Below are 24019 nucleotides of genomic sequence, written 5' to 3'. Positions count from 1 at the left end.
GCTTTCCCCATCGGACCCTGGTTGGGGAAATCTGGACACGAAGTTTGGGCATTGCGCGTTTAGGCTTGTGGCATACAAGTCTAATGGGGGATGACCCCATTGGGAAAAGATTCCATCTAGGATATTTCTTGGTTGAGTGGCCAGTCGTGTTCTTCTGGTAGAGGTTATCTGTTAGAGTGTTTGCCAGAGCATTGAGTTCCCCTGGAACGTGTTGAGAGGTTAGGAACATGTTCCGCTGGAGTGCCCACTTCCATATTTTTTGGGATAGCCTGGACAGAGTTAGAGTGCGTGCCTCCCTGCTTGTTTATGTAGAACATGGCAGTTGTGGTGTCGGAGGACTTGCACTGTTTAATCTGAAAGATGTTGCTGAACGGTGTTAAGAGCCTTGAGAACTGCCAGAAGTTCTAAGAAGTTGATGTGTCTTTGGGCTGTAGCGCGTGTCCACTGGCTGTGTGGTGGCGGAAGTGAGGCCCCCCACTCCAGCGAGTGAGGAGTCTGTAGTTGGGATTGCTTGTCGTGGTGGAACGTGAAAGGGTTTTCCTTTTAGAAAGTTGTCCCTGGACCACCAGCGAAGAGCCTGTACCAGGGTTAGCTAAACAACCACTAGATCGTCCCAGTGACCGCTTGCCTGAGACCATTGTTTCGCTAACCACTACACATTGGGCGCATGTGCAGGCGTGCATGTGGCACTAAGTGAATGCATGAGGTCATCATCCCAAGCAAGCGCATTGCTTTACGTACAGTTATCTGGCGACCAGCATTGTAATGAAGTACTTGCAACAGCATTTTTTGTACTCTCTCGTTTGACGGGAAAGCCAGTTCCTCTCTTTAAAATGGCTCCCAGAAATTGTTTTATTTGGCTGAGATCTAGATATTTTCTCATTGATGGAGAAACCCAAATGGAAAAGAAGGTTCATCGTTCTTTGCGCATTTTGTTTGTAAATTTGAGGAGACTCCACAGTGATTAGCCAGTCGTCCAGATAAAGGTACACAGGGAATTGACTCTATGCAGAGGTGTGCTGCCACTACTGTGTGCACCTTTGTGAATACTTTCGGTGCTGAGGCGATGCCGAAGGGGAGCACCTTGAACTGGTAGTGAACTCTCGCCATTTTTTATCTCAGGTATTTTTTGTGTGCAGGGAGCATTGAAATATGAAAGTATGCCTCTTTCATATCCAATGTTGCCATGTAGTCCACTCGTTTTAGAGGGGGGATTACCTCTTGAAGCGTGGTCATGCTAAACCTTTGAGGTTTGACATTTGTTCGCAGGGCACAGGTCTAGCACTGGGCGCATGGAGAGGTCTTTCTTTGGCACAAGGAAGTAAGTTTAATAAATATCCTTGTTTACCCGATTTGCTGGGACGATCTCTAGGGCGTCATTTTCCAGCAGGGTCTGGACTTCCTCCAATAGTATGCACCCCTCTTCGGGCATCATTGTTCAGTGTTTTGGCGGGCAGTTGGGTGGTTTTTGCAAACGTTCGATGCAATACCCGCTTGCTACGATGGACAACAAACTTGTCTGACGTTATCCCCTCCCATGCGTGGGTGAAGTGCGAGATGTGACCCCCTACTGGAATGGCATGGGAGGGGCCCTGTAGCATTGCGTCATTGCTTGGGAGGGGTGGAGCCTCTCCTGGGTGAGGTTCTGCCTCTTCCTCTAGATCTTTTCGAAGAATGAGCAATGGGTCCACATCTGGATTCCCCTTGCTCACTAGTCTATAGAGGCACAGCTCCACCCTACTGATGAGGTCCAACCAGACCGAAACACATGTCTGGGTTGCTGTTGGTACTCTTGGTTCAGAGGAGAATTGCCTAGCATTTCGGTGCTGGACTGCCCCAGGGCAGGACAAAGACCGATATGTTTTGGATATTTCTCCTCTGTGAAAGATAGTGAGCTAAAGACTCTGGGGTAAGGCTCTCGTAATCAGGACTAATGTCCGGTAGAGGGACTCCCAGGACCCCCGCACACCCTGCTTTTTGTTTTGTATATCCTCCATTAGAACGTCATTGATAATCCACAGAAGCAGCGTTAGTTGTAACAAACATGCATGCATGCATGCCCCTGGGAGGGGTAGCTTGCTGTCATGATTCCTGCCCCTCATGTTACCAGCCCTCCAAGATGTCAGGCTGGAGCCAGGCCACGATCACCTACAACGCCCTCAAGGGCCTCTCCATCCCTCCAAAGACCCACTTGGGGTCAGACTTGGCGCTTGTGGCACCAGACTTACTCCCATAGGAGAACATTGGGGATTGGACTTGTAGTGCATTGATGGGTGCAAGATGGATGCCCCCACATATTTCGGTTCCCAGAACTGCATGTGCGGTCTAGTCTTTTGTGTGTGGTTCAGCCCAGTGGCACCTGGGATACCCAGAGACTATTTAAGCCACACCCAGGCTGAGAAACATGATTTGCGTTTTCTGCACCTGCAGCGTGACACTCACCGTGTTCGGATCGGTCTCCAGTAGGCCTGCATCTTTCTTCTGCGCTCAGCTCCTGCAAGAACAAGAACACGGTTAGGAACAGCCTTGCCTTGTGGCGCTTCTGCCCATCAGTCATCGCTCGTTCTGTTCTGCGGGCATCTTCGGCGGTGTCATTCCCATCCCGGCACGCCGCTTCCCAAGGAAAAGTGAAAAGCACAGAAAAAAGGCATTAGTAAGCATTCTGCAAATTTTCGCTTATTTTTAAATACTGTACGAGCTTCAAAAGCTTACCTGAATCCCAGCCGCTCTGGGGGGAACTATCTCCGGAACTTCTCATCCATCTGAAAGAGGGAAAAGACACTCCAGGTTAGCGTGGAAACATCTAGAGGCGCTGCATACCGCGCTTACCCACCCCATTTGTTCTTCATAACCGGCATCCACGCTGAAAACGTCGCGGCACCTAAAAGACACAGAAAAAGAACTCGGTTCAATGCAAATTCGAAAGCGGTGCATCGCACGCTCACTCACCTTCAGCGCTATTCATCTAAGCAGCACGCCGCCATCCCCGGACGCCGGCCATCATCTAAGGAAGGAAAGGAATGAAGTTAGAGAACTGTTCAAAAGACTCATTATACTTACCTGTCGGACTCTTGCCAGTGAAGTAACTAAGCAGCAACGAGCCTGCATCAATCAACGCGCCCCTGTGCTGAAGGCAGGACGGAGAGCACACTTTCCAAGAAAACAAGGTGAGCTGTGGATCAAAGGGAAGGGCTGGACCCCGGGGAAGATGGGGTTCAAGCACACAGAGACAATAGGGAGTTAAACTCTACCAATCCTGTGTTTCAGGCCCAGTCTCCAGTCGAATAGCCTCCAGGGAAGGGTTCAAGGTCGTAAGAGGTCAGAACAGGCTGAGTGACGTCCCCGTGGATGCCAGGTGAGCATTACAGAACGCAAAGCCTCACATCAAAATCCACCTGGGCGTCATGGAAACGTCAGAAACCGACCAGTTAGCCCACATGTTGGGGCAGCTACGTTCCGAAGTACATGCAGCCAGGCAGGAGACCAACACCCTGAGGAGAGAGCCGATAGTAGCCAAAGAATGCACTGATGATTTAAGCCGGCAACTTCTCCAGTCACAAGCAGGGCATGCACCATTGCCGGGAAGCGTGGCCTCAATGCCAGCGCCATCAGCCAATCCCGTTCAGATAACCCTGCCTTGGGCAGTTCCCCTGGCCCCACCCGAACGATTTACGGGGGATCCCAAGAGGTTTGCAACGTTCATGAACCAGTCCGCCAGCACTTCCTTTGTAGGCCAGGGGCCTTTCCGAATGACCAATCACGGGTCGCTTTTGTGCTATCCTACCTGAGTGGTAGCGCCGCTGACTGGTCTCTACCCTTTGTGGCCCAAGACTATCCTTTGCTGCATGACTTCAGTGGCTTTCAGAAGGAGATGGAAAAGCTGTTCGCCCGTCGTACTCATGGGCAGGCATTAGACAACTAACTTCTGTCCCTACATAGCCTCGTTCAATAGACTCGTAGTTGAAGCAGAATGGCCAGTGGAGAAGAGAACCACGTTATTTCATCGGGGTTGCGGGGGGGAGCTCAAGAATGTTCTCGCACAAGTAGTGAACCCCCCCCGAAAGACTGCTCAGAATTCATTGACCTTGTTGTTCAACTGAATCATAGGTTGCAGGACCGAAGAGCAGATCGAACCAGACCGGACCCTCGCCCTATGTATGTGCGTTCAAAGGACATTACTGCCCGAACAACGGAAGGTTCAGGAGAACCAATGGAAATCAGGGGAGGGGGGGGGGGTCAGATCCCCCTTGACTAAAGCGGAAAGGGATAAAAGGAGACAGCAGCAGTTATGTCTGTACTGCGGAAGGTCAGGTCATTTCCTTAAAGAGTGCCCTGTGAAGCCACTGGGGAGGACGGTAGGGGCCACGGACAAGGAAGAATACATCAAGGAATCGGAAAACTCCCCAGCCCGGCAAGTGTAGGGGTCCACTTGTCGAGCGAAGAAAGTGAACTACAGACCTCCCATTTTGCACTATCTGTGGCCTTGATCAATCACCAACAACCATATCGGATGCACACAGTAAGAGCATTCATAGACAGTGGAGCCGTTGGGAATTACATCGACCAGGATCTTGCGGCAAAGATGGGGCTTCCGTTACGCCCTAAATCAACCACCGACACTGTTACCACAGTCGACGTCACGGAAATAACTTCTGGTCCAGTATCCCAATGCACTGCAGCTTTAACCCTTCTGTGCCAGGATGGACACCAAGAGTCTATCGTTTTCGACCTCATTAAGGCATCACAGTTCCGGTTGATTTTGGGAATGCCATGGTTGGTAGCTCACAATCCTCGAATCGATTGGCGAGCAAAAGAATTGGCCTTTCTCGAGACTTGCGCCCACACATGTTATCGCCAAGAGAAACACCCAATAGACACCAGAACCTCCACGCTTGCGACTGTGGCATTCGGCAGCCTACCAAGTGAATACCAGGACTTTCAAGATTTCTTTCAGAAAGCACAGGCTAATACCCTGTCACCGCATAGACCATACGATTGCCAAATCGACCTGATACCCGGCGCACAAATCCCTTGTGGGCGAATTTACGCACTCACGGAACCAGAAAACCAGCACCTGAAGCCCTATCTTAACCAATACCTGGCCAATGGGTTCATCCGTCCCTCGAAGTCTCCAGCAGCCAGTCCTCTATTCTTCGTACCGAAAAAGGAGGGGGACTTGAGAACGTGCATCGACTATCGCGCACTGAACCAGATTACCGTAAAAAAACGCTACCCCCTGCCACTGATCCCTGAATTGCTTGATCAAGTCAAAGATGCCCAAATCTACACAAAACTAGACCTGAGGGGGGCATATCACCTTGTTCGCGTAAAACAAGGGGACGAATGGAAAACCGCTTTTCGCACCAAATACGGCTTGTACAAATATCAAGTAATGCCCTTTGGCCTTTGCAACGCGCCTGCTGCATTTCAATACTTCATGAACAATGTCCTACGGGAACTGATTGATGTCTGTGCTCTAGTGTATATTGACGATATCCTAGTATATTCTGCATCAAAGCAGGACCACGTCAAACACGTCCAATCCGTATTGGTGAAACTCCGTCAACACCAGCTCTACGCCAAGCTCGAAAAGTGCTCATTCCACGTCTCGGAGGTGGAATTACTGGGCTTTATTCTCAGCCCGAATGGATGTACACAAGGTAGATGCTATCCTGAACTGGCCATCCCCAAATTCATTCAAGGGGGTTCAAAGTATACTGGGTTTTGCAAACTTCTACGACGGTTCATCCCAGGATTTTCACAAAACGTGCATCCCATCACGTCATTACTAAGGAAAAGCAACAAAAAGTTCCAGTGGACAACAGAAGCCGAGGAGGCTTTCCAGAACTCAAAGCAAGATTCACATCTGCCCCAATCTTACGCCACCCTCGCCCTGATCTCCCATACCTGGTGGAAAAAGACACCTCAAGCATGGCTATGGGAGCCGTCCTCTCACAAAAGGACCCTGAAACAGGCCAGTTACACCCTGTTGCCTTCTGGTCGCGTACATTCACACCCCCTGAACTCAATTACGCTATCACAGACAAAGAACTCCTGGCCATTAAGTCAGCCTTTAAGGCATGGCGGCACTACCTCTTGGGCGCCAGACACACAATCACCATAATAACTGACCACCGGAACCTCCAGTACCTAAAAAACGGCAAAGGCCCAATCCTCACGACAACTACGTTGGGCTCTATTTTTTTTGCTGAATAGGACTACATGATTACATTTCGACCAGGGGTGGAAAACGGGAATGCCGATGCCCTTTCCCGTATGGTGGTGGAAGAGCAAGGGTATCAGACCCCTGACCCAATTGCAATCATCCCGAGTGACAAGCTCCTAGGAATCACAGCAACCATAACTCAAAGAATTACATGAAGAAATCCAAAACCTGATGAGTCCGGAGCAATTACAAGTGTGGAGTGCACAAGGAGAACATTACATGATAAAAGATCAGTTGCCCTACTTCAGGAATCGTTTATTCTTACCAAACCAAGAACAAGTCATGTCCGGTTATCACTATTCCTTGATCGAGGGCCACCCCGGAATCGCTAAAACCCTATCCAAGGTAAAACTAAATTATTGGTGGCCCACGTGGCGTAAAGACATTATCCAATTCATCCTATCTTATGGAGTGTGTGCTCAAAACAAGTCATCCAAGCAGAAACCGGCTGTGCTATTACAACCATTGAAAATCCCACCAGCACCCTGGCACACGTTGTACCTCGATTTTATTACCACCCAGTCAAGGGTTTAACTCTATTCTTGTGGACCTATTTTCAAAATGGCACATTTCATTCCTCTTAAGGGGCTCCCAAATGCTTCCACTCTGGCAAAGGTATTTCTTGAAGGCATCGTACGGCTCTATGGGTTTCCTTCAGTTTTAGTTTCAGACCGAGGTACTCAATTCGTATCTAACTTCTGATGGCCCAGATTGACATCCGGCTATCCACCAGTCACCATCCCCAAACGGATGGTCAAACTGAGAGGACAAATCAGACGCTCGAGCAGTATCTGCGTTGCATGTTACACCAAGCTGAAGGAAGCTGGTTCATTATGGATAGCTGAATATGCTTATAATAATGCCCTACACACCAGCACTGGGCAGACACCCTTTTATACCATGTATGGCAGGCACCCACGTACTTCTGAGTTGGACGTTCCTACAAACCTGGAAATGCCAGCAGTCAAAACCTTGCACACAACCACTTCTCAAACTTTAAAAAGGGCAGCTGAACACCTACTTCAAGCTAAGAATCGCCAAAAGAAGTTAGCTGATCAACACCGAAAAAAGGCCCCCAACTACCAAGTGGGAGTCAAAGTCTGGCTGGAGTCTAAACACGTGTCCATTAAAAGGAACCTGAACTTTCCTTCCAAGATACCTGGGTCCATTCACCGTCACCTCCGTGATAAATCCTGTGGTGGTCAGACTAGCTTTGCTGTCAAACAAGCAAATTCATCCTGTGTTCCACGTGTCTCTCCTTAAACTTGTTCAACCTGGGACCCGGGTAGCAACGCCACCGCAGCCAGTAGTAGTCACCGGGGAGCCAGAATTCGAAGTCAAGGAAATCCTAGATTCAAAGTACGCCAGATCCAAATTATACTACTTAGTAGACTGGAAGGGTGTATGGTCCACAAGACAGGACATGGGAGCCTTGTGAGTACATCCATGCACCTTGCTTGCTTAGACGATTTCATCAAAACCATCCAACCAAACCAGGATTAGACAGAAGAGCCACTTTGAGAGGGGCTTTGAGGGATGGGGGGGCGGAATTCTGTCATGATTCCTGCCCCTCATGTCCCCAGCCCTCCAAGATGTCAGGCTGGAGCCAGGCCACAAACACCTACATGGCCCTCAAGGGCCCCTCCATCCCTCCAAAGACCCACTTGGGAGTCAGACTTGGCTTAACATCAATTAACGCTCCTTCTGTTCTGCGGGCATCTTCGGCGGTGTCATTCTCATTCCGGCACGCCGCTTGGAAACAAAGTTCTCAAGATAAGCATAAGAAAACAATAAGTAACAATGTAACAAGAGCGGCAGTGCTCTCTATCATGATGAACACGCATAAGCATCTCATCACTGTACCTGTGTAAAGTGGAGAGGCAGCGGCACCTGCTTTACCACCTTTAACCAATCCAACCTCCAGCAGTGCCTGTTGGGATCCAGTGACAACCTCTCATGTCTGGTCCCTGTGAGTTGTAGTAGCTGGTGTGGGTTTGAAGTAGGCAGTGGCGCCCCTGTATGATGCAGGTAGTAAGGGGTCCCAACATCGCAGGGTTGTCCCTAAGAGGAGTAGGGTGTGAGGACTTGAGCTAGCAGTTGGGTGTGAACGATCCCTGCCACTGCAAGTCCCTTTGCCTCCTGTGGCTGCGATGGCCAAACCATCATGTTGCGCCCTGATGCCCCTGGGCCTGTGGGTTTGCGCGTTATAAATAAACAAATACAAATACAAATCTAACCAATGCAAGCAAGGAGATATTTCCACAATGCTGCAGCCTACTGACAAGAGCAGGCGGAGTGAGGTGGTGGTGGCCCAGGTCCCTGGGGCTGAGGCGGAGTGAGGTGGTGGCGGCCCAGGACCCTCGGGCTGATCCACTTCCAGCTATGCTCACAATGTTCACCAAATCCGATTTGTAAGAAATCCGCAAGGAAATAATCCACAAAAGCAAGGTTCAGAAGTGGAGGACATGTTACGTGAACAATCAAATGAGGCGAGTGCTCCAACAGATTGGATGCATGCTGAAATGCCCTGGAAGAGGAGCATAAATAATTCAGATCTGTGGCATTTCAGGATGACTAACTCCCCTACTTCGTGGCAGACCTCTTTCGTTTCATTCTGAAGCTACCCGAGGACTCAAATCGAACTGGATAGGAAGCACCGCACCAGGACCCCTTCAGCCCAGTACAGACCCCTGATGTTCTTTCACATGTTAATTTTTTCAAGCTGAAGGAACGCATAATGACAGCGACAGCAGCCTGACCCTTGTCGGCCTCTCCCTTCCGCAACATGTTTCTTGCCTTGCACCAAGCCCTGACTTCCACAACTCTAGCGAAGCGCACAGGGCTCTGATCATGGACTGAATGGTTGCTCAGTAGAGAGGTGACCTGTAGGTGGGGCTTTCCTACTGCGCTTCATTTCACTTACCAGGGAAAGCAATGGATTGTTCAGACCTTTAAGGAAGCAGAGGGCTTGCTGAATGCTGGGGAGACCTTGTCAGGAAACTTCGCAAGAATTGATGAAGGTGGGCAGGAAGGTAAAAGGTCTGGCTAGAAAAACAAGAGTAATCCTACAGTTGGTGCTAGTGTGCTGGAGTTTGTGCCTGGACTGGGGTTGTTGTTTTCACCTGGGAGTGGTTGCTCTCAACCCAAGCTTACATTTGAGCTTTGAGTGCTGGGGTGCTGCAGGGTGGGAGTTGCGGGTGGTGGGGTACGGTTTGAGTAATTTCTTTCCTTCCAAGTCGGATTCCCCTGTGGAACTGGAGAGGTTTGAGCACAGTTTACAATTGGGTAAGGGGAGTGATGGGGGCAGGCCGGGTGGGTTTTGGGTTACAAAGGTTTACTGTGGGACTGGTGTTGAATTGCATTTCCTATGAAGAAGCGCATCGAGTAGTGGTGGTGGGGGGGTGGATATGGCGTAACCCTATGGGGTGGTCTGGATAAGGTAGTGGCTATTACGGGGAGTGAGGGGACGCCTACTTGTGATGTGCAAGGTTTAAACTCCCAGATGAAAAGAAAATCTAACTTAAGGAAACTGGGATATGTTTCTCTACATAGCTTTGCTGCAAGAGACTCACTTACTTGCGCAGGATAAGAAGTGGTTACATGCTAGAGCGTTCCCGAGACAATTGTTTGCCTCTGGGGGTGAGAAGAAGCGGGGGTGGCGATACCAATGGGGAGCAGATCCAATTTCCATGGTTAAAGTCTTGCGAGATCCCCAGGGAAGATGTGTGTGCGACACATTTGCTATGGGAACCTTGGTTTACTTTGGTTCCTACCCAATGCTGGGCAAGATGGGTTTCTGGAAAATGTTGTCCTTCTTGTACTTCCCTTTGCAGAGGGGCACATTTTGGTAGATGGAGATTTTAATCTGGTACCCAATACTTTAATGGACAAAATTTGGCCTGCCACCAAGCTAGATTTCAAGCATGCACTAGCCTTTGGGTCTCTTCTCTAGGAATTGGGGGTGGCGGATGCCTGGAGGCTGTTCACTGCGATGAGAAAGATTACTCGTTTTATTCACATGTTTATGGGTGTTTCTCCAGATCGGACCTCATGCTGATTCCCAGCGCATTGTACACGTGTGTGTGGGGGGCAAGGAGGAATTGGCAACCGAACACTATCAGACTGTGCCGCGTTGACACTATGTCTATTGTTGGTAGGCCTGAAAGTACCCAGCACCCATTAAGGCTGTATGACCCAGTGCTCAGTGATGCAGTATTGTGGCGTGAGATGGGCGAGGTAATATTTAATTATTTCTGGGAAAAGGGTGACTCAGGTCCTGGCCCGGGGATTGCGTGAGACGTCATGCAAGCAGTCGTTTTGTGTTTTTGAACGAATTAGTAAATCTGTAGCGTTGAGAAAGTCAGTTAGCCCGGCCTGTGCCTGGACAAGGGGGGTTTGAACAAGCTAAACAGGAGCCTAAGAGGAGGGGGTTACCGATAGCTCTATGTGCGCTGCGTGTGACACGTAAGAAACGGGAGGAGCATCATGCCAATAGGAAGGCCCAGGCAATGTTAAAGACCAAACAATTTCATTACGCAAATGGCAACAAGGCTGATGGTCTACTGGTAGCCAAATTGAAGAATCATCAGAATAGGAACACAGGGTTGGCCCTGAGGGACGAGTAGGGTGTGTTGCAGCGAGGGGATGCGGATAAGCTAAGAATATTGGAGGTTCATTTCGGGGAGGTGTTTAAAAGGGGAGGCTGGTCAGGCTGCAGTTCAGTCCCAGTATTTGTGGGAAGCGGACCTACCAAAGCTAACGGCTGAAGAGCGCCAAGCTTTGGGGGTCCCGATTACATCCGGGGAGCTGGAATAGGCTATAACGACACTGAAAATAAAAAAAAAGCCCCTGGTCCTGATAGGTTCCCAGCTCCCTTCTATTAAAAGATTTTGCTCATTTCTGGTTCTGCCACAAGTGAATCTCCAAGTCTCTGGAGTGTGGACCCCTCTATGGGTGCTTCCATGACAGTGTTGGTCCCGCACCCACCCATGACCCATCACTCATACCAATATAGACTCAAAGCTTATCTCCAAGATTGTGGCCCGCTGCATGATGGAGGGTCTCCCCAGGATTATAGATGGTGACCAGACAGGTTTGTAGCACCCACCACAATGTGAGGCAGGACCTGGACCTACTGGATGTAGGGCAGCTCTCGGGGTGGAGGTGGGGATCATTGCACAGCATGCCCACAAAGCCCTTCAAAGGCTTTGGGGTTATCTCCTGGGGGTTTATCAAATGGGCCATGACCATTTACCAGAACCAATCGACCTCCCTCTGGGGGTTAATGGTTGGCTGTCATCCAAGTCAGCCAATATCCAGGGGCACCAGGCAGGGCTGTCTGCTATCCCAGCTGAGCATGGAGCCGCTTGCCTGGCGTATTAGAGCCAACACGGCTGTAGAGGCAATTGGCACGGGGTGGGGAATCAGGGGGCAGGGTAGACTACAAGGTTTCACTCTACGCAGGTGACATCCTGCTCACTACGAGAAACGCCTGCACCCGACTGGCTCACCTGCTGTGGGAACTAGCGGATTTTGGTTGGGTGTCCAGCTTCACAATTAACTTCAAAAAGTCGCATGGGTTGGAGGTGTCCTTGAAACCTCAGGACAGGTCCTCAATTGCAGCTCTGGACCCGACACAGTGGTCAAGGGATTCCATCCCTTACTTGGGGGTATGTATGCCCAAGATTTCAGAGGTCTTTGACTGCAACTTCCCACCTTTGTTCCAGGAGCTCAGTTTAATTAGGCGGGGTCAGCAGGAGATATCCTGGTTTGACAGGATTACTGCGGGAAAAATGAATCTCATCCCTCAGTTAATTTAGTTCAGTACTGCCGGTTAGGATCTGGACTCTGAGCTCCACACACTTAAGGGGATAATTCTCAAATTCAATCGGGCAAGAATCGCCAGGAGAAGGCTAATGAGGCCCACAGGGGTGGGTGGTATAGAAGTCCCGGATGTTTTCTGCTATAATTTATCGACGCAAATTTAGCATGTGGTAACTTGGGCCGACTCCTCTATGCAACCAAAACGGAAAGTCATCGAGCAAGCCCAATCGGTGGTGCATTTGATTAATCTCCCATACATGGAGAAAGGATCCCCGATAATGGACACTGGATTCTCACTCTTGGCCACAACTAGGAACACACTGTACTATGAGGGGAGGGCACTCCGTAGATGGGGCATGGTTATGAGGGTGGGCCCACTCACGCCAGTCTGGAACAACCCGGGCTTTCAGCCAGAATGTGATAGTAAGAGATACGAAGCCTGGGTGACTGGTGGGTTGGTGACTCTGCAGCAATAATATAGGGATGGGCACCCACTGACCTTTCAACAGTGCAAGGAAGCCTTTGCCCTGCCCGAAACCGAGCGATTTCACCATGAGCAATTGCGGCATTGGGCTCTCACCCGCCCACGAAACACGGGGCCACCAGACCACTGACTGCTCTGGAACTGGCTGTTCAGCTGGGGAAAGGAGTTCTCAGGGACAGTTTTCACAATTGTACAAGTTGATGGACACAGGGGACCCAGGGGCACGCTTGCCAGATATGACCAAGTGGGAGGAAGATTTGGGTGGGCCAATAGAGAATGAAGTGAGGCTGCCAATATGGGCAAGAATGCTCCTCCAGATCCGTCACAGGCAGGGAATGTTCCTACAAATTCTGTCACAGATGGTACATTACACCAGAGAGGCTACACTGCATGTCTACTGATTACTCTGCAAATTGTTGGCGTGCCAGTGGGCACTCCCTTTCACATGATATGGACGTGTGGAAAGGTGGGCCTCTTCTGGAAGGAGGTGCTGTCCAAAATCAAGGATCTTATTGGGTTGTCTTTACCTATGGATCCCCGGGTAGTGATACGGGGGGATATAGGTAGTGGGTTTTTTTCCATTCAGGTCCAACTGCCACCCTGATTGGACACTTTGTTGGCAACTAAACATACTATCGCTCGAAATTGGAAATCTGTGGAGGGTCCGGTGGTCCAAATGTGGTGGGTAAAAATATGGGACATCCAAGTGCCGGGTAAATTTAATGCAATGTGTGAGACAAGGTATAGCGTCTGTCTGGAAGCCTTTTATTGACTTCGCGGAAAATGCCCCCACTAATGCAGCACTTCTCATTGCTGTAATGAAGTTGATTTGTGGGGTGGTGTTGGGCTTGGAGATCTCTGCAGTACTATGTTATAGTGGGATTCTGGGATGCTGGACGTGATGCGCTGCATTTATGGTATTCTGTATCCTCGGTCAGGTTATTATGTGATCTTTGTGTTCATGCATACGTGAAGGGTCCAGTGTATGCCAAGAAAATACTTTCCTTTTAATAAAAAATAATAAAAAAAAGAAATAATTAGCACCCGCGTAGCATGCTACATGGATGCTAATGGCGATATGCCCCTCGGTGGCTGGGCCCACCCTCTAGGCTCACCAACTCGGGGCATATCGCCTCATTGAGTCTTCCCCAGCCTCCCCCATAAGCAAACTGAGGGCACTTCTTGTTAGACGGAGAAAAGATGCACCATGGAAGAGCACCAATGGTGGAAAATCTAACAAAGAACTTGATCCACCAGAACACACTCTGGGGGGAGGGAGTGAAGGAGAGAGCGGTCAAGGGGGCAAGGGGGCATCATCTCTACTGACAAGTTCATCCACTTTTTGATTCTACTCTTCCAGGAGGTGTGCAGGCAACGAGATAATCTAAACAGGATACATCGCTCAAGAGATTTGAATTATTGGACAGCACACACTGGAGCAGTTTCCCAGTTTGTTGAGAAAGAACATCTCTGTGGTGTTGTCCACAAGGGACACAGTCCTGCTGTTCTTTATAAAGATTGAGGGATTAAGGGCCTTTAGCAATAGAAAACGTCTTTCAGCCCAGAGGTATCATCAGTAGCCCTATCCGACTACATCGGACCAGTGGTCTCGAGTAATGGACATCCAGGATTGAAGAAATGGGGAAATTGTCCCCCCCCCCCTTACTGAGCCGTTAAAGCACTGAGCTAGGAGGCTGTCAATATTTAAGCTTCTTAGCAGAGGTCGTGGGAATGTTGAATAACCTTTTGCTGTATCTAGGTCGTTCCTGGGGTGTGCGGAGGGATGCTGAGAGCAGAGGGTTTCTCTGCCTCCTGTGGCTCGACTGAACTTCGGATTGGAAACCTCTAAAGCTATGCCTTATCTCAGGGTTGTCCAACTCTTAGCTGCTTCCTTTCTCTTTTTTGGGAGTATCGAAATGATCGAGCTGAAGTCTGAGATTTTCATTTTGGTTTACCTTCTCCTTCAAAGATTCTCCATCAGAGGTAGGATGGAACAAATAAAGCCCATCAAACAGACCCTGAACCTTATTGTGCGTGTCTTGCATTAGTTTTGTGCTTTTAACAGACGCCATGCTCCACATATCCAACCCAAGGAACAGTCACCACTTGCCATTGTATCAACATGGTTAGGTGATGCCTGTAGCATAGGATGTGGCAAGAACAACGCCTTCTTGTGTCCTGAAAAGATATCAGCAAACTCCCTGTACCTTCCAAAATTGTGTTGCAGGGAGCCATGGTGCCATCAGCATTGTTTGCCTCAGATGAATCAAACTGTTCAAGTAAAACTTTACTCCAACTATCCAAGGCCACCATTTTCCTCCACAAAGGGGCAATTTAAGCATGACCAAAGGAGGAAAATAAAAAGGATCCTGGACTGAGCAATTGCCAGAGACTACAGCAGACTGCGGTAGAGCTGCAGAGGAAAAGCACAGCTCATCTTCATACAGCAGCCTGAATTTTGCTTCCAATCCTTTGTTACCATTGACCTACTGAGCAATTTCATATATTCTGGGCGCTTCCTTGAGGATATTGGGCTGTAGGTGAATACGCAATGTGCCCCGACTAGAAAACAAAAATGGAGCCAGCACCTGTGATTCCACTGGGTTAGTAGATGGTGCCTGGAGTTCTAAAAAAATCCATGGCCTACAGCATCTGTCATAAAAAGGATAGACCCCCTTGATAATCATTTGATAAAGAGCTCAGGCATTTACCAATTAAAATGATTACTCACTAACAAACGTAGAGGACCCCAGAGGACTCCAAGGATCTCCCCATAACTAGAGGACCTTACCCAAAAATACCAATATCACAATCTTGGACAAAGAGCTCAGGCATTTACCAATTAAACTGAATACTCATCAACAAACCTATGGACCTTCTACTACAAGTTTCAGATCTTCACTGAATAGAGAATATTTCAGCAAAAATGTTCTTTTATTTGAGGAAGCTAGACACAATATTCAGTCTCAAACTGACCAGTTTGTGTTACTATTTTTTCTTCTCTTTTGTAATAGTGAATTAACTACAATTTTCTCAGTTTTTTATAACACCTGACTTCCTGAATGGAAAAGTCATTTTTTTTATTGCTATACATTAAATACCTAAATCTATTGCACAATATTTTTGTGCTTGAATTAATTATCTTCAGAGAAGCGCAATTGGCAATGGTTGCTCAAATTGCTAGGATTTACACTAAGAGTTTTAACTTTATCCATAAATTCACGATTAGTGAACATATAATCAATTGTGGTGCTTTGCGGACCTCTGTGCCTTGTAGTATGGGCAGGGATGTCACCCTCAATTACACCATTTAACATGCCATATTGCCCGTCTTCCATTAATGTGCACCATCTTAATTCATCCACTTTATGCCTCAAAGTAAAATTATTTACTAAATGAAGGTACAAATCACGCACTATCAGAACAAAGTTTATATTGCGTTGTAAGGGTAAATGATTCTATGTGGTGAAAAAAGATTTCGGGAAGTAGCTGAGCTTTGCCCCAATAGACATTTATTATAATCATCGTATAGATATCTTTGCTTAGCTTTACCACTTGGATGTAGGGGGTTGGTGAGATGCACGAAGTGGCAACAAGGTCTTTAGATATTTTTATTGCAATTAAAAGCCCAGCAATCGGGCGACCTCCACTTATGCCGGAGTTGACAAAATATGAAACCCATCCCATATGGGTGTCTGTTAGTGTCATGATCTCTGCTTCCAAAAGATCAGGACTTGCCCGACTCCCTTGGAAGCAGACCCATAAGCCCGGTTCCGAGTGCCAGCCAGTCCCAATTGGGACCTTTTGGACCCTGTCCTGGCGCCAGTGGCACCAGGCTCATAAAGATGCCCAGTCCCAGCGCTGGAAGCGCCGGGCTCATAATGTTTGGGTGGACTTACCTGCAGCAGACCATGCTGCTTACTTACCTGCCAGTTGAACCCCTGATCCTCTTCTGTTTGGGACTACTTTTCCTGTTGGGTGGGGCAGGAGCCACTCCCTAGGTTCAGAACACTGGAACTCTTCTGGAAAGCAGGAACTCTTTTCTTACCTAGGCGTGGCTGTGGAAGGAGACACCTAAGCACTACAGGAGGCTATTTAAACCACACCCGATGGATGAATCTTGCTTTGCGTTATTCTGCATTCTCTGCAGCAGAACGCTCATCGTGTCTTCTGCTTCTGATCCTGGGCCTAAGGGAACAAAGGCTTACCATCCTGGAATCCAGTCTTCAGCAGCACCTGTAAAGACAAAGAAAGAACAGGTTAGCACTACGGTCTTCAGTGGCAGCGCATCTCTTACCTGGTCCATCGGCTGTCACCAACGCCTCGCGCTGCATTCCGGCATCTGAAAGACAAAGGCTTACCTACTCTTCGCATGCTCCGGAGGTCTTCGCACTGCATTCCGGCATCTGAAAGACAAAAGCTTACCAGCTCTTCGCACGCTCCGGAGGCCTTCGGCGCTGCATCCCGCATCTGAAAGACAAAAGAAGGTGCGTTTAAAGACATTGGGCAACTTTATTACTCACGTGCCATTACTCCTTCCCACGCCGAATCCAGTGGGTATTCCAGCACCCTTCAGCTTCTCTAAAGCTCCGAACTTGTACCTGCAAGGTAAAAGGGACAGTTAGTGCGCATCGTGAAGCTGGCTACAAGCGCTTACTTACGTGCTTCCAGGCGCTTCTATTCCTCACGCGGGTTCGATCCTCAACTCTCATCAGCCCGCCATCCGCCATCGCCGGAACCCTGCAAAACAAGAGATATCATTACAAAAGACTTTTAAGACATTTGAAGTGCCCAGAACTTACCGTTTGTACAGTTAACGACGGCCAGCAGTCCTCTGAGGTCAAGAGGCCTGCACCCTTATCCAGTGAAGAAACTGGTTACGGCACCCTGCCCCGAGGCAGATGGAGAGCTCGGCGTTCACTTACCTAAGGTGAGGGTGTTAATCTTTGGGGTTCTACAGGAGAAGAGAAAGGGAAGAGGAGAGAGGCACCCAATAACCCCAGTTCATTAATCCCATATTTTCTATCTGCAGACATCTTACTCTTCGAGTCAGACATACAGTGCACAGAGGTCCAGCCCAAAGAGCCAACCGTGTGTTACACATCACCTTTGAAGATACGGCATTCACCCAGTCAAGACCGGCGCCTCTGCGGGAAACAGGTGAGCGTTACAGTTAGCCAGGTCTCCTGGAATATGATGATTTCATAATTACACAGGTTGCTTTCTTTCGCATTAATAAAGTGACGGAAACCTTGAGTATTCCAGGAGATAAGGTGAATTGTCTCTAGTCTGCGTTATGCTTGTTGATAATGATCAAACCTGACTTGCTGATTGGAGTTTAAATAGGAGGCATTTGACTGTGGAGTATTCTCTCGGACCGCACCATACATTTTCAGATTCTTTTTAGATGACACCTGATTATCCTCTGAGGCAAACAGGCTAACATCTTGGATTAGATTAAAGCCCAAGTCATATAATGAGGATTTTTCTCCCCATATGATATTTGCTATCACAGTTGAGCAAATAGATATTTGCGACCTAGTAAAATCACAGTTATCTAAAAATTCAACTCGATCAATATCTTGGGCGTTTATATTTCTCAATTTCGGTGGTTCTCTGCAAATGTTTGAAATACTTGACCAATTTAAATCGAATTTAGCCTACGGATAGTTGCAGCATTCGATTATGAAGCAATTATGGTTCATTTGAATTTGTTGGTTATTAGTCATTCTGGTTTTATTAACTGTGTCTCGCATAGTGGGTTGGTTTTTAATCAACTGATTAGTTTGCTCATGCTATAAACTGGGTTGGATCGCTTCTTTATTTGTGACGTTTGTAAAGCCAGGTCCATGCAAAATTGGTTGATAAGAGGGAACTGCCATCCGAGTATCGTCACAGAGCTTGTTCCTTTGATCCTCTTTCCTATTTGCCATGTACCAGGCCACTGATTTATTAATTTCATCCCTAAACTGCACTTAGAATGGTCAGAATTATTCCAGGAGAGCCTTTGCGCTCACTCTGGGTGGCATTTGGCTCTTTCTGTATGATTTTATCATGGGAGTTCAACGCTGTAGAAGCTGCAATCAATTCATCAAGAGGCTCATATGTCATGACTGTTAAAGGCTTCGATTGGCTGATAACAGATGGCTGTATGTTTAGTTCTCCCCTCCGGATTTGTCGTTTTGATTTTAATCTGTTTCTTTATTAGGTGTTTATGATTTTTAAGAATCGCCTTGTTTTGGATCCTACTTTCACCATTTTTTGAGTTATCGGTTTCCTCTGTTTTGCTCCCTTTAATTGTTTATTTTCTCCTTTTTTGGATCTTCTTTAGAGAAGATGTTAAATGTGTTTAAATGGGGAGCTTTACTAGGATCATTTATATCATCTGAGATGGGTTTTACAATATTTGCATCATTTAGGAGAAGTCTATTGTCCATTACCGATGACATTTTCGATTTAAAGCATTAGGGTCCTTGTCTACAGGTTTTACGATTTTATTTATCACTTGATTACCATGACTAGGAATTGGGGCTTTAATGTCAACTACAACCTCAGTTTGGGAGCCAGTGCTTACTTGTTTGTAATGTCTAAAGATTTTGTAAGTAGGATCTGTTGTATTCACGTTTTCATTGGCCACATTTGTTTCAGTGCGATTCGGTAGCTGTGATAATACAATAGTTTGGTAATTTATTTTCTGATCCAGTGCCTCATATAGTTTCGCTAAAGTTAGCTAAGATGCGTTCATTTCAGTCAAGGTGTTGACGACACGTGAATCAGTGAATAATTCCTTTGTAGGTTGTAGTAGTTTAGATGCATAGTTGATCTCATTTCGTTCCGTGGCTGACACAGCTTGCCGACGGGTAGTTGGGATGAACGATGAGTGTGAGGAAGCATTAGGCTCTGAATATTCAGGCGAGCCATGAGGTTGCGAGGTTATATAATGCTGTTGCGTCAACTGAACCACATGGTCAGACTCCATCGGCATTGATACATTATTTTCAATTGAGCATTAGATATGCCGTATTGCAGTGCACAAAAATGATTTTCTCATTGCTACACGAGTTATTACTCGTATTCATAAAATTCAAAGCTTCCTCATCTACTTGACCAGTTATTTTTAATGTTTGGTACGCTTCCCTAAGTTTGTACTGAGCTTCCACTGTAGATACTGCGGGGGGCTTTTCATTTGCATTTTTAACGGTCTTGTCCAACATAGGCATTGTTACATCACAAGGCTTGCTTTCTGCCTCCATTGTAATGTCAGAAAGCCCACTGCCAGAACTTATTACTACGGAGGGTTCAGGAGGGTTGTTTTTCATGGCAGCAATTTCATTGTTGATTCGTGCATTGAGTTTTGTCAACTTAATCTGTTTAGAATTTACTTCACTCGAATGACATGCGAGGACGCCTCTGGAGTACAAGAAGAGCATAGATCATTGCTACTACACATTGAACAATGACGGGCTTTAGAGGAGGAGGTCTTTATCTGCCGTCAAGATGGACTTTTTTTTATATCTCGAGTGGGCTTATGCATGTTCATTTCTAGTGTGTTTAGCCACATTTTACGTAAGGCAGAAATGAACGGCTCGCCTGCTAAGCAAGCAATTTGATTGAACCGATGTAAACCTTGTACTAGTGGGTTTAACATGTTGAACCGACAAACACGCGCTATTGAAAAGCTCCATTTGGTTAAAAATGCATTAATTTCACACAAGCCCATGTCGCACATACGTGATAGCGTTAGTGACGATGCTGTAAAGTAAATCTAGCAATTACATCAAAATTATACCCTAAGGAATTGTGGGTTCCTTGAAATTGGGTTGGTTGGAGCAGGTTGTGATTCAGAGTCCACTATCCAAAATGTGACTGGTCATAGCTACAGCTGGTTAACTGGTAAAGGTCTATTTAGGAGTCGGACGCATCATCCTGCAGGGCCTTGCACGATCCATGTGACTGTTAATCTACTCACTCCCGAGCATCTTAAAATGTGACGATTGTTTAAGTATTTTGGGATGCTCGGGCATGCCAGTCCCCCTTGCTGATACAGAATTGGGGAGCATCACTGGAAAGTTCCAATGCACCTTCTCAGGGACCCATACCAGGAAGATCTGGAACACATGGTTTAGGCATCATGTTCATTTTGAGCGAGGTAAGCCACACTAGCCATGAAATCCTCAGTTTTCTGCATGAACGTATATTTTCCCTAATGGAAAAGACTAGCTCGGGTGTGTTGGCTATATACAGATTCCACATCCAGGATGTTATTTAATCTCTCCATGGTTAGAAATGAAGAATGGCCAAGGTCTTTATCACTGGGTCTATGCAAAGCGGATGTTAAGACACCACAGATTTCCCCATGTAAATCGTGAACCCCGACACCATTCCAATTGTTCGTTAGGCAGGGAGATATTTCTCAGATTAGGATCAAAAAGAGCATTATATCATCCATAAACCAAACTACTCTCCCACATACACAAACCCTGTTTTTTTATGTATTTGGCCAAAGGTACCACTGCCAGGTCAAATTACAAGGGTGACATGGGTAACCATGCCATGATCGGTGGAATTTCTCCGATAAGTAACCATTAGCACGTTTCCAAGCAGATTGTGCGAGCAAGGTGCCACCATAGAGTTTTGAAAATCCCAACCAACCTTTATAAGCACTGTTCCCAGCCAACCCTTCCCCACACAGTCAAATGCTTTCTCCGGGTTTAGAGCCGAGGTCTTGTATGGTGGGGTTACCCCTTTTCATGAGCAACATAAAACCAGGCTTATTGGGCATTCCCAGCTAACCCGGGCTAAAATATCTGCATACATCTTTGCGTCCCGGTTCGGAGGGGGAGGGAGGTATGATAGGCCTATACTATTAGTATAATTCTGGATCCTTCCCTGGTTTTGGGAGAAGATTCCCCCATAGGTGTTACTTTCTTCTCAGTCTTTAAACCAGTAAAGAGGTTTGTGAGAGGCTCTAGAATTGAACTTGCCACGAGATTAACCTCATCTGGCCCTGGCACATTCCACAGCAGCAAAACAAAAGAGATTGCTGGGAGGTTTAGAAAGAATCTTAACCTCTGGCATTGCTCTGGGCAACCCTCCAGGCCATCATTCTTCACCTGCCAAGCCATTACAAAAGGGTAAAAGACCATATGCAAATCAGGCTTGGTCCCACCCCAGAAAGTGCAGTCCAGCTGAACTACTTGGTCACATCCCTTCTTCATGACACCACAAGCATCCCCAGACATGTTTCAGCCTTGTTGAGCCTCATCAGTGATGAGTAGCCTGGGTATCTAGGCCCAGCAGGCACGGGACACTCTTCAATTCATACTCTAGCAATTACTTCTGTATTAACTTTCAACCCCTCCAGATAAGAACACTCATCCCAGATGAAAACCAACTCATCTAAGTTTGCAAGAGGATCAACGAAAGGCAATTTCTGGTAAAGCATTCGGAAACAAATGCAGAAGTAGGGCCACTTAGATCGACCTTGCAAGGTGCTGCAATCTATAAGACACTCAAAGTTACACAGCAAAATGGAAACTTCTCAATATACCAAACGTAGAAACCATTCAAAGATCAAAACAAAGCAAAGGCCGTGCTTGTTTTAGGAAGAGGTTTGTGTCGTTTTGGAGGAGATAAGGAGACCATATTCTAACACTTCAGAAGCCACAACATCAAGCTCAGGCACGCTAGACCACAGTGAAGATTCTTGCCCACCAATCTGCTGAAGACATCTCAGGTGTGGCAACTTCAACAACACCACTAACATCTATACGTGTACTATGAAACATAGGCGAATGAGTGCCAATTAACTAGCATGTCCCAAATTCAGAATTAATCACAACTGGGAAAACGCGAAAGCAAATATTTAAATGGTAAGCGCTTGAGCAATTCTTTATGTATGTTAGCAAACTGTTGATAGTGATAATTTAACACCAATTAAGAGAAGGATTTTACAGTACTTTCATGCGAGTTTAAGCATCACAAGCTTCCAATACTCCAATTGGTTATAAGGTCAAACTATGAGACCGCTTTTCAATCGTGAACATGTACAACCATTTCAAGCTACATTCAAGTGATTTGGAGTGCACTATATATAAACATTTTCACTAAAAAAGCAAAGACATACGGACAGCATGGTCATCTTTACCTACACATTTCTTAGCTCCTGCAACCCTCATTTCCCCCAGTCTCTGTTACCTGGTTCCGCTGTGTGCCCTGGGCGGAGAAGCCACTATCAACTGGGATTGCAAGGCAGCGGTTTGTGGCTGGTGGTCACTGAAACTGAATGACCGGCTTCGGATCTGAGGAGGGGGAAAAAAGGTTTTCAGCAATTCAACGGATGTAGAGAGCATACTTCTGCTGTAGCGTCAATGAAAAACTAAAGTAGAGAGCGCCTTCAAGTTCATCCAAAGAAAGGCAGAAAGGCACCATACCTGGTTTCATCTACATGTGTTTTCAGAGATGCTGGAAATGGTACAAGATACAATCCAATACATTTATCTGCAGCTCTAGTAATACAGATGCTCATGGCTCACTATATTTTTTGGAAAGTATATTAAAATAGCAAGAACCAACACAAAAGCATAAATACATTTTAGTAGCGCATATTTGAAAAACGCAGTTTTGCAGGTTGCTCGTTTCAGATTGATCTTGTTGGGCTTATGCTGCCATCTAATGGTTCTGTGCGGAAAGTACAAGATATTTTTCCGTTAAGCATGCAAGCAAGCAGTCTTGCAACTGGACTGGTACTTGCATGATGAAACCTTGAGAAAGGCTAGTTGCAGAGGGAGAAATCACAAAGACAGACGTGTGTGCCTTCCACACTGCCCCTCCAGGTAGATCCCATCTTAATACTGCGTGTCCATGCATTCCGTTAGGAACATTTATATGATGTATAGAACCATTTAAGAAGCTTTACATTTGGATTTAACACTTATTAAAATACCAGGAAGACAGCACACTGGAGCAAACCACACATTTGGTTAAACAGGAACTGCCCCATCTCTTTGTTTCTGATGTGATTCAAAAGAAACGATCCAATCCCACTGCTACAAGTAACATCAGCTTTTTGCAGAGCAGCTGCATCAGATTAGAGTGTCCATTGCAGACATAGGTCTCACTTAAAGCTTACAGTTTTAAAACAGAAAGGAGCAAGATCTTTAAGATTATGGCTAGCTCTGCAGTTTGTATTGGAGGCAGGTTATGCATTGCTGTTTTTGCAGATGTTTTGGATTGCAACTCCCACCCACCCTTAGCCAGTACAGACAATGGTAAGAGATCATCAGTAGAGTATTCCAAAACATCTGGAGCCACAGGCTGCAGACCCCCGAGGTACTGCAATTTAAAAAGATACTGCAAATACATTTCTATAACCCAGTCAGTCTAACAAGAGTCCAGATATGTTCGCGGGTAATAACTTTATTTTTTAAAAGGGACCTCCTTGGGCCAACCACAAAGGCCTGGGCACTTTATCCTCAACAGTTCCA

At 46.9% G+C, this 24019-nt stretch overlaps 1 protein-coding gene across 1 annotated transcript in view; it reads right to left on the bottom strand.

Moving 5' to 3' along the window:
- Nucleotides 1-24019, bottom strand: part of ZNF395 (zinc finger protein 395) — a 199706-nt gene that overhangs the window by 11863 nt on the left and 163824 nt on the right. Inside the window, exon 9 of the mRNA XM_069605688.1 lies at nt 22731-22834. Within this exon, the coding sequence (XP_069461789.1) occupies nt 22731-22834 (104 nt within the window). The remainder of the gene's footprint in view (nt 1-22730; nt 22835-24019) is intronic.

Source organism: Ambystoma mexicanum, chromosome 4p (assembly GCF_040938575.1).
Source record: "Ambystoma mexicanum isolate Mex_15411 chromosome 4p, UKY_AmexF1_1, whole genome shotgun sequence".
Taxonomy (NCBI): Eukaryota; Metazoa; Chordata; class Amphibia; order Caudata; family Ambystomatidae; genus Ambystoma; species Ambystoma mexicanum.
Note: the sequence above shows the minus strand (reverse complement) of the source record. Positions and strands in the feature narration are given on the sequence as shown.